The sequence below is a fragment of the Astatotilapia calliptera genome, chromosome 23 (genome assembly GCF_900246225.1).
Source record: "Astatotilapia calliptera chromosome 23, fAstCal1.2, whole genome shotgun sequence".
Lineage (NCBI taxonomy): Eukaryota > Metazoa > Chordata > Actinopteri > Cichliformes > Cichlidae > Astatotilapia > Astatotilapia calliptera.
This window is the reverse complement of record NC_039323.1, coordinates 9,396,197-9,407,633: the sequence shown is the minus strand read 5'-3', so window position 1 is coordinate 9,407,633 and position 11,437 is coordinate 9,396,197. Positions and strand designations below refer to the sequence as shown.

General features: G+C 43.8%; 1 protein-coding gene across 1 annotated transcript in view; it reads right to left on the bottom strand.

The window, feature by feature from the left end:
• Positions 1-175: 175 nt before the first annotated feature.
• The window catches only part of wwc3 (WWC family member 3), a 40,579-nt gene continuing 29,317 nt past the window's right edge, over positions 176-11,437 (bottom strand). The window contains exons 8-23 of the mRNA XM_026157968.1: positions 11,307-11,380; positions 9,347-9,595; positions 8,928-9,017; positions 8,109-8,680; positions 7,505-7,625; positions 7,161-7,241; positions 6,984-7,070; positions 6,009-6,204; positions 5,745-5,915; positions 5,133-5,224; positions 4,882-5,029; positions 4,630-4,794; positions 2,386-2,478; positions 2,074-2,304; positions 1,866-1,993; positions 176-950 (exon numbers count right to left, since the gene is read on the bottom strand). Coding sequence (XP_026013753.1) covers positions 884-950; positions 1,866-1,993; positions 2,074-2,304; positions 2,386-2,478; positions 4,630-4,794; positions 4,882-5,029; positions 5,133-5,224; positions 5,745-5,915; positions 6,009-6,204; positions 6,984-7,070; positions 7,161-7,241; positions 7,505-7,625; positions 8,109-8,680; positions 8,928-9,017; positions 9,347-9,595; positions 11,307-11,380 — 2,565 coding nt within the window. The 3' untranslated portion in view covers positions 176-883. The remainder of the gene's footprint in view (positions 951-1,865; positions 1,994-2,073; positions 2,305-2,385; positions 2,479-4,629; positions 4,795-4,881; positions 5,030-5,132; positions 5,225-5,744; positions 5,916-6,008; positions 6,205-6,983; positions 7,071-7,160; positions 7,242-7,504; positions 7,626-8,108; positions 8,681-8,927; positions 9,018-9,346; positions 9,596-11,306; positions 11,381-11,437) is intronic.

The window sequence follows — 11,437 nt, the reverse complement described above, 5'->3', positions numbered from 1 at the left end:
TAGACTCAAATGGGTCATCAGAGGCTGGCTGTGGTTAGAGAAAAATCTTGTGTAATGCTGTGACACATTTAAAGAAAGCGCCTGCGTGTGCGGAATATGACACCACCTCCATCCTCGCACAGGTTGAATAAATACATTAAAATCCTGCTTTTTGCACAACTGATTACAAGCGAGATACAGATTAATGGTTTTATCTTCACAAGAGGTAACACTGCAGATGTTCATACATTAAGAAAAAAATCTGAATACAGTGTTTCATATATTCATCCATATATTGAAAAGTACATGAAATAATATTAATTTTAATAACAATAAAAGGACAATGACATCTGTAACAAAAGTGGATTACAAAGTGACTTTTTATGCAAATAACTCTTAAGAATTAGGAGACAAATCAGACAATAATTCAATTTTACTGTATGTAAAAACACTGAAGTGCTATTTGTTCAAAGCTACAAAATACACTTAAAAAAAGCAGGAAGAGTTCTTTTTTATTTCCTTCAAGGAAAAGTACTATAAAATAAGTTACAGTACAGTGAATTTGTTCAAACTGACTTTTGTTCCCGTCTTCCAGCCTTTTGTAAGCACAAACAGAAGATAGTCATACAGGAGCAGAGAGGGAGATTGTTCGAAAGTCACTTTCCTCAAAAAAAGAAACGAGCAGCCGCGCTGTCGTCGATAACTGTGCATCTTTAGTGTGTTTGTGTTTACAATAATCACACAAATGTTTCTGAAAATGTGAAACCTTTGAGCTTTGAGTCTTCATAGTCTGCTGGTCACGTCGCCTGTGGCCTTAGAAGAAATCTTGGTACTTCATGAGCTCAAAAAAAAAAAAAGAGGCACAAATACTTCATGTTTAGTCACATAACACAGAGACGAGCTCTCATACATCGTCAGCCGGCAAAGGAGGTATGTTGAACCTTGGTCTTGTGAAAAAAGCCATCTTCTCTCTGCAGGCAAAGACGACGACTTGTTATAATTAATATGCCGTTTTTAGTAAAAGCTTCCTAATCAGCAGTGATCTTGTGAACTGTGCCGTGTCTCTTTGGTGTTTGACTTTTAAATCAGTGTAGACAAAAGTTCTGTCGTTTTGTGTTTCGTACACTTTGCTGCTTTGACCGTAGATTTTCGGTCAGTTTTGCACAATGTGTCATTTTTGCATTGTGACATTGTGCTGTGTAAGGCTGGAAAAATGCACACATGGTCACCAAATTGGTCCTGAATTGATGGATATTTTTAGTTAGTCCTTAAAGAGCAGGTGGATCAGCAACTTGGAGTGCTGATAAAGCAGGAATGGATCGTCGCTGATCAGTTAGGTCTAGACTTTGATGTCCAATGTGTCAGAGATTTGCAGACGTTATGAATGAAGAAGAAAGATCAGTCTTTGCATGAACTTGACTTATTTGCCAGTAAAAGTTTTAGAAATTCTTCTCCTGCTACTTGTCACATTTCTGATTATTTAAGTCTTAAAGAATTTAATTTAGTGGAACCCACTGTTTGGGCCTGCCATGACTTTCTTCTGATGGAAATAACCACAAATGTAACATTATGTAAGGTTCCCGATTTAAACTATGGATATGTGATATGAATAAAGTAGGAGCTCTGTAGATCTTAAGTTTCTAAACAACAGTCCTCTTCCACGATATCTTTCTTCAGAACACGAGGAAGGAATAGATGCCAAGCTAAATTTAAGACTTCTTCTGGGGTCAGCGGGCGTTCATAGCATACAGCTGAAACAGATTTTAGCTGACTTATATATCACATCAGTTTAACCTGAAGTGCAGCCTCTGCTGACAGGCACAGTAATTTTCCTGGACTTCGGTGCCGTGACTAACAATGTGAAAACTGATCAGTGCATTTCTCACCTGAACGTCTGCACAGGCAGCGGCTCCTTCTGGCTCTGCCCTCTCATCTGTAGAACCTCCTTAGAGGCCTTCCTCAGCCTCCTCTCTGCCGCCTCTTCCTGACGTTGCTCCTGCTTGCTTTGGTTGGCCTGTAAAGCAGCAAAAACTGTCAAACGCTGCTGGGAGAGGCGTATTTGTAAGGGAGCTGCAGCCCACTCGGTTTCCTCACCTGTCTCTGGGCCTCTCTGAGCAGGCATCGAAAGCGCTCGTCCCTCAGCGCCCAGTTGGGGAGCTCGGTGGCCTCCCTGGTCTGCGGCTCCTCCAGTCGCAGCTTCAGCTCTCTCAGGGCGCTCAGCTCCTCCATCAGCTGCCTCTGACGGGTCCTGCAGGCCTGGAGATCCAGCTCCAGGTCCAGGGAGGTGCGCGTCGGCTGCTCGGCCAGGGGGGAGCGGTACGACTGCTGCTCACACACAGACAACTCAGGTAAACGACAAAAAAACCCGTACAGGCACAGGGTGAAAGAGACATAATGAGAACGTACCTGCTTATATCGCAGTGTTCTTCTTTCCAATGTGTTTCTAACAAAAGGCGACTTCTTTGGTAGAGTTGAGCTGTCACTGTCACTGCGATACAGCTGAAAGAAACAATAACATCCACTTTAAGGCCACGGCTCACCCTAAAATCAAATACATGTTTCCACTGCCCCATGGTGCCAAATAATCCAGCTAGATTATTTTAGTGCGAGTTGCCTTATTTTAAAGTGAGCCACGCTTAGTAATGTGCAAAACTCTTGAGCCGACCCTAATTTCTTTACATTTTGTTATGAATATGGAAAATATGGCAGTGATTTATTTCATGTTTAAACTGGCCCAAATGTTTTAGTTAATTACAGACAAGTGGAGACACGGACTTCCCTGCAAGGCTTTGTGCACCAAAAACGGTTTGAACAATTCTAATTAGCTTGAATGTCAATATTTGGTGCGACCACCTTTATCCTTTAACACAGCTTGGACTCTCTCAGACCAGCCTTCTGTAAGTAGTGTTCAGGAACAGTTCTCCAGGCTTTCAAGGACATTCAAAGCTCTTCTTTGGAAGAACATGATCCCACACTACTTCAATAATGTTAAGGTCCGGGCTCTGGGGAGGCCAGTCCATTGTTGTTTCCCATCAGATGCTAAATTAATCACATCACTTCGACAAGATTCCCAACACTGCTGACTGAAATGTAGCCTCAAACTACAACAAACCATGGTTTATAGATTTTGGAATAAAATTGGATCGCTCCATAAGTACGATGGCCCTCAGTGATGCCTGTAATTTGGAACACCTCAGCCTTTGCTCCCTGTTTCCCTTCCTTAAGAATGGCTACTTGACAGCCACTCTTCCACTGAGACAACATCTGATGAGGCTTCAGGGCCAAATGTATCTCTCAGGTCCTGTGCCAGGTCCTATTTCTTTCTTTTATACACAGATTTATTTTAGGACTGCCATTTCCACTTCAGCTTCAGGTCCAATTCAATTCAATTTATTTATATAGCACCAAATCACAACAACAGTCGCCTCAAGGCACTTTATATAGTAAGGTAGACCCTACAATAATACCTTCAGAGAAAAAAAACCCAACAACCATATGACCCCCTATGAGCAAGCTATTTGGCGACAGTGGGAAGGGAAAAACTCTCTTTTAACAGGAAGAAACCTCCGGCAGAACCAGGCTCAGGGAGGGGCGGGGCCATCTGCTGCGACTGGTTGGAGTGAGAGAAGGAAGACAATGCACTGATGTAGTTTTTTAGGACTGCCATTTCCACTTTATGGACACTTTGCACAGTATTCCAAAAGTTTTCAGCTTATTCCTCGTTCTATACTATTTTAAGCAAATATATTGTCTTTGGCATTTTTCATATATTCAATTAGTTTTTCATAGATTTAAAGATGCATTTGGTTCTTTACCAAGTCGTGTGTTACATGTAAACAACACTGCTTCGTACTTTGAATTAGGGGCCTTTTTTATGGTTGAATGATTCATAGATAAGAGTTAAGTGTGGCACAAAGGACTAAAAATCATTCATCTCACAAAAAATGTGAGACACTCATTCATGTTTCTTTCCACAAATCATGACCCAGTTAGTCTAAAAACACAAACCTGTTACCGCACTACACCCACCGATCTTAGCGCTGCAGACGAAAGCGCAAATCTACACAGGATGTAAACACTTAAAGTCGTCCCCTCACAGCTGAGCAGAAACTAGCTGTGCACTTCTTTTGGTTGGCAAATGTAGACAGTAGAGAGAAATTAGTTCCGACATGAAACTGCTCACAACAGCGTTTGTGGATTTTATTTGGGTATTTTAGTAACTAGGTCATGATTTCTGGAAAGAGACACAGCTGTCAGATGATGTTTTTGAGCTATATATATTAAGATAAAGGAGACACCTCCACAGCTGATGGGCAACTCAAACCAAACAATACAGTATAAATGTTCCTGGAGGTGGGCGGGGCGCGGGCGGGTGGCAGAAAGTCATAATTATGGTTGACAAGGTTGAATGTTGTCTGTTTAACTTGCTGTAAAACAGTTAATTACATTCAAGAATCAGCTCATGTTTGAACATTTTAAATACTTAAAATGAGGGGGGGCTTTCCTGCACATTGTCTGCACATTAATCGTGCACGGCCTTTTCATCCAGATGGATATACAGCATGACAGGAAAGAAAGATGAGAATTACACTACACATCTTATATTCGTATCTATATGCTGTCACTTTTATAATAAAATAAAATACTCACCCTGCACACATACTGATTCCGAGCGCCCGGTGAGAAGGTCTGGGAGCGAACGATGGTGCTACCACGCATGAACGGCGAGGCGTGACCCCAGCGGCCTCCCCGCTCTTTAGGTCGGACTCGCACCGGCTCCGGGAACATGCCTTCTGTCATGGTTGCCTTTTCTACCTACAAAAAATGTATGAACAGAACTTTTAATGCCAGATTTTTTTCCCCCAATAAGAATCTCCTCACTACCAAAGCGTCACCTCGTACCTTTATTGTTGAGGGTTTGCAGACTGTCTGGTCACAGCGTCCTCCGGTGGTGATGCAGATTCCCTCTGCACACAGGCCCTCTGAGCAGGGAGCGGCGAATGCAATGCTGTTGCTGCAGCCGCTGTCCACTGACTCCGCCTGCCAACTCCTGAAAAATGCACCATCCTCATAAAGGTACAAACATGACAGGGGCCAAAACGATGTATTTATTTGTCAAAGCAAAATCTAGCCTGAGAGGAGGATAATGTCACCTTTCCGACGCTGCCTCCCCAGGCTCGTCCTTCTTCTCCCGCTCCTCCAGGTGGGTGGGGGTGTTGCGTGACAGCAGATTGCATGCAGTGTCCTGTAACATCACATTTTAATCCCTCAAAAAAGATCTTCAGTCTTTCATCACTCCCCTCCCTCTGACTGCTGAGGCTGGAGCATGCAGGCTGACTTGGCTTCTGACACACATTCTTGTCAATTACGCACTTGAACAAGCTACACGCCTGCAGGCCATTGGCTACAAGCTGCTATTCAACAATGGGAATGTGAATTTATCCAAAAGAATTAGCAGGATTACAACTTACAGGATCCAGTGAACAAAATTAGTTTACTCAGGCTCAGCTCTTGGAACCACAGGCTGCGGCTTTATTGTGGATGTAGCAACTGTAATGTCAATCTGGTTTATATACGCGATTTGACACCTTAATGTTTTGGGCAAAATGACTATTTGGTCTGAATTCTCCCTGACCAGGTCCTCCAGACGCAGTCACACAGCCAAAGTCTTTGTTTTTAACTGGTTTTTAACTGATTTTTACCTGAGCAGCACCGTCCAGCTGCTTCCTGACACTGCTGTTATTGACTAAATAAAATATGTTTACCATGGCTCCGGGCCTTTGTTCGTCAACCTGGCCATCCTGGTGTCTGCGTTGGATGACGTTCCTCTGTTCAGGCCTTTGTGACTCTGTCCCATTCAACATCTGCACTCGCAGCCAGTGGTAAACCATCTCTGGGCTCCCCTCACAATCTGCCAGGCTCACCTGGGCTTTACCCTGCAGGCAAACACAGGACATTTTAATCTGAACAGCTGTAACCCCAGTCTCCACCAGCAGTGAGGTTATGGTAGCTGAGCCCTTCAGACCCACCAGCAGCTCTTCCTGAGCCTGAGGTCCCAGTGAGCAGACAGACAGCTGCAGAACGCACACCGCCAGGGCGTTTGCTGGGACAGGAATGCGGAAGCCTTCGTTGAAAGTCATCTGGGATTGTGGCTCCAATGCTGTACAACAGTAAAACGCACAGGCCCTGCTGCCGTCCAGTGAAATCAGGTGCACCTTCACATACCTGAAGAACAACGCATGAAAAGAACAATACTCAGACTTCTACTTAATGCAAATGAGTGTCCTCAGAGTGCTGAGACAGAAAAGATTCAGAGTGTTGGCTCAAGTAAAAGGAACACTATAGGAAGAAGGAAGTTTCTACTCCCTTTGTCATTGAGTCTGCCTTTACATTAAACAACTATTTTAAAAAATGGGCTGTTCTAAAGAGCTCAATAAATTCCTCTGTGATATGATGCAACATATCAGTTTGTGAAATTTCTTCCCCTGATATTCCACGAACAACTGCAGGAGGCAAACTGGAGATAAGTGGGTACCTTTAAACGCAAAGTGCAAAGATCAAGGAAAGTCTAACGAAGTACTCGGACATCCTTTTAACTGTAATGTTTATGGCTGAATACAGCTCGTGCAGTGTTGTTTTGCTGTTGATATTTTATTCTTATTCCATGTAATAAAAACAGGATAGTGAGCCAATGCTCCAGCCTGTGCACCAGGCCTATCATCTCAGTGGCCTGACAGTCTCAATACGAGTTAGAAAAGATATGGGAAATTTAGCTAAACAGATTAATGATTAAAAAAAAAAAAAAAAACTGCATAAATTTTTTAAAAAGTTGACTTTTAAACTAGAAATCCATCAAGTCTGTTCTTTTTAACCTAAACTGGAGTAGCAGCAGTTTCCCTGTGCATCCCGTAAACTAACCATCTGATTAATATAGAGTCATCTCCTTCTGCCACTTTAACTCTTCCACAAGTATTTCTTTCATTTTCAGAGCTGAAAGTACTCACACTTTATAGCCGTCTCTCACAATTGACCTATTTAAATTTTTGACTTGTAACAGATGCAGTCGCAGAGACTGAGAACTGGACTCCCACCTGTGAAGAGAGAATACAGTTCATCCAGAGATATTAACGAGGAACGAGCTTTGCCACCCACGCACTGTCTGCACTAACTTGTTTACTCACAGCAGTCCCAGTTGGATCTGGGTGGGCTCGCTCGCAGACGTCAGCTCTTTCATGTATGACATCTCATCAAACTCCTCCGCCCTGTTGGACGAATGGAAAAATGGTGAATGAGCAAAGAGTTTTCCCACTTTACTGGACACAAGCTTTTTGTTTAGTCTACTAAAGGTAGTCAAGCCTCTATGGACAGGATTATAACTACCTGAATTTATAATGAAATGCAATGCCATGCAAACACCACAGTCACAAATTCTGAACGCGTTCTTATTTCGGGTGTAGTACTCTCCTTCTCCACTAGGAGGTGTTAAAGTTTAGCTTTAATACCGTGAGAATGGACCTCTACTCACCTTCTGCCCCAGGCCTCAAACACCCCGCTGTCGGTGGCCAGAGCATCCTCAGAAACACCTGCAGAGACTCTCCTGGCTCTCCTGCCACTTCTGTTGGCACTGTTTCCCCTCAGAGTAACTCCTACAAAGATTTGGAGTTAATTCAATGCATTAGCAGGTAGGCTTTAGCATTTTAGGTAAAATCATATCTTTAGAGTCTCAGGAAGACAGCCTGCCTCAGGAAAAGCAGCTCACAGAATGAGTGAGCTGTTGTCTCTTGCTGTCTTTTACTGATTAGACATTGTGTCATTTAGAATTTCTGCTCTTTTGCCTTTATTCTTTTATTGAGATCATGATAATTACCCACAAACTCAACTTCTTTGGGGTTTCTGTGAACATTTATTATAATTAAATCAAATTAAGTAGCTAAATATCTTGGCAGAGAGTGAATTTTAACTTTATTGAATGTCTACAGTGACGATAAGGAAATGTGCTGAAAGGCAAAACAAGATAATAACAGCAAAACAGAAAACAGCACAGTGACCGTTTTAATCATTTTGACCCATTAATATAACATTTTTTTTGTGAACTCTGAGTTAGGTTTATACAGAGTTTCTTCACTTACCTGTGGAGGTGAAAGCCGCCTGAGCCCCACTGTCTCTGTGAATCTTGTTATCCAGTTGATGCACAGCGGCCGGGCTGACCGTTTCCTCACTGCTTATCATGGAGGTGTGTGATAGGGTTTGTGACTGCGCCCGCAGCCCCTCTAAAATACCGCGGCCCGCCTGCTCCATGTATTCCTCCGTCATCTGGGTGAGGGGACAGTCCTGAGGGGCAGAGTGGTAGGGCGTGTCCATTGGCGAGCTGGGCGGTGACAGGGAGGAGAGCGAGGAGCGGGAGGACAGCGAAGCCAGGGACTGCGGGGTGTCGTGGGAGCGTTTGGTTTTGCTCTGGGTCAGAGGGTCGGGGGTAAACATGGAGCAGTCTCTTGAGACGGTCTCTGGGGGAAGCAGGTAACGGAGGTGAGGCTCAAGGGGCTCTCCAGCGCCCTCGTGGCGCTCATATTGGGGGAGACCGTAGATGTCACTGAAACTGATGGAGCTGAGGGAGCCTCGGCTGGACGCCAGGGAACCCCGACTGGAGGCTAAAGAGCCGCGGCTGCTGCTGGACGACACGGTCAGAGAACTGGCCGACAGGCTGGAGGCAGACAAGACAAAGGAGCAGGAGAGAAATGGGTAGAAATCTAAATAATGCCTTTTATGAATTCAGTAAATGAAAACTTTATTTATTATAGTTATTTAAAGCTGTCTGCACTTCTGTTTTATTTTGATTACAATTTCACTTTAATTTAAAACTCCCAGTGGTGGCAAAACTACAGAACATGTGACTCATGAGAGAGCAGACACAGACAATGACTGAGGAACTTTAGGAGTGTGTGCTGCACCTTTTCAGCTGGGAGTGAAGGTAGGTGGTGATGCGTGTTGCCTCCTCCAGCTGTCTCAGCAGAACATTCCTCTTCTCCTGCTGCAGGATCCTGTTGGGAGATTCACTTCGATGTATAAGAAATCCAGAGTTCAATGTATGGCATCACATATCAGCCGACAGGCTTGTGTAACAGCTCACTGCGTTTTAATCTTACAGGATAAACTGGGCTACGAATGTGGAATGAGTCTTCAGGTGTCTTTATTATTATATATCCAATATGGTGCTATTGGTGTGTTCTGATGATAACTGTTACTTATTAACCCAATATTTATTAAATAACATTAAAGTGCACCTGACTGTAAATTATCACTCTGACAGGCAAATTTAAGATGCATAAACAAATAATACAGTAAGAGAGCACACTGTCATCATTCTCACCTCTGATTGGCTCCCTGGCTTTGGGAGCTCTGTGCCCTCTGCACCTCCTCCTCCAGCCTGGAGCGCTCCTCCTCCAGCTCCAGCAGCTTCTCCGGCAGGTGCTGCTGCTTGCTGACATGAATGATCTCCTGCAGGAGGGCCTCCTTCTCGCGCAGGAGTTGCAAGAAGTCCCGGTCGCGGTCTGCCTCGGCCCGCCCCGACCAGCTCTCACTGTCCAGCTGTGCTAGCTGGTGCTGTATGCTCTGCACCCTGAGAGAGGAGCGGGAAAGATTACACATGCTGTATAAACCCTTTACATTTTTACATCGTAAATTTCACGTTCACTTTAAATTCACATACCATGATTAAGAAGAAATTTTAAAAAAAAAATCAGTCTTTCAGACTCAGAACTTCATGATAATAGTTGTGGTTTAAAGTTTACATACACTCACATTCACAACCTCTGTGGCCCCATATTAATATTTTTATGAGCGGCTGCTGAATAAATGCTACCTGCAGCATTATGTACAGCTTCTGTTTACTCTGCACAAGTGTTTATAGCAACACACGTACAATCAGCTCCACTTAACACTGCACACTTGAGCCCTGCTGACGCTTCATGCTGTGATTTATAATGACAGCATTCAGTGTCTGTAATTTCTGCCCGAGCTACCTGCTGCATCAGCGAGTGCTCTTACAGGTGTATACGATCCAGATGTTTGCTCAGAGTTAATTGGGTTCTCACAGAGTGATTTCTCAGCTTGGATGAAATAACTGTGTTTATGTGAGATGGATTTGAGACAGAGTGACTCAGTGACAGAGCATGCAAGTTTCCACAGGTCTCCCCCCTCCCTCCCTGCCTCTCTTCCCCTCCTGATGTCATGGTTGGCACTACAGCTGCTGGGTCACAACAGCAACATGAATCTTTTTTTTTTTTTTTTTTTTTTAATGTGTATCGAGCCAAAGTAATAACTCAGGATGTTGCTGCTGTAACCTCTTTATAGCTGGAAGACTGTCTGACCAGGAATCATTAGACAACACAAACATCAGAAGTTTGTTCTAGATTTTCTCACCGTCTGTCATTTTTGTGAACTGGGTCATATAATTTCCACTGTAATTTAATTTTCTTATAATAATGACACATAGTTTGGATAAGGCATGACCTGAGTGTGAAAGCAAAACCGATTTACTCGTTTAACGACCCTCTCCTATGGCCATGAGCTGCGCAATCCGCCAGAACAGCATCACAGATACAATTGACCTAAATGAGCTTCCTCGTAAGCGTGTCAGTGCATATAGGCACGTAGGGTTGGTACGCAGTACTGGGACACATGACGACATCAGCTGGATTAGCTTCTGATTTCAATGTTTCACTTTAATCATTGATATGATTTTGAATCCAGCCTTCAAACAGTTGAGAATTTCCACTGACTGCTGTCACATCATCACATTTGTCCTCAGTGAATTAGTGAGAGATGTTCCCTTGATTTTTTTGAGAGATCCTGATATGGTGACCAACTAACACATAGATTTAACCGAAGTGGCCTGAGTCACATTTACAGCCCAAATTACTGGACGAACCTGTGCTGAATTCGTAAGCACCCTTTTTTTTTTTTTAATGTAAAGGAATTCCATGCTTTATCCAGTGTTGATTTTGCCAACATATAAGTTGGTCTACGCTATAGGGTGAGCTGGGATATATTTAGCCAAACAGTGTCTATATTAAATCACCCTGCGGAGAAACAGGGTTTGACATGGAGGCTGGCCGTGGGCAGTCCTCTCCCTTTGGCTGTGTGCACAAAGGCAGCACACAGTCAGCAGCAGCAGCGTGGCCAGGCAAGAATGTGACCACCCAGCTCATTCTGCCGGCCAGACATCGCTCAGCAGCCACGTCCACCGGGCGCAAATACTATTCATAACACATCCTCCCACTGCTGGTGTGTCATAGTAGTACGAATAACAAACAGCCAGGCACACTTACTTTTTCTTGGCTTCCTCGTACTGCCAGTTCAGTTTCACTTTGTCCACCAAATATGAGGAGTCTTGGGAAACATACTGAAGAGAAATAAGGCAATGGACCAGATTACACGATACGATCAGATTATTTGGCTT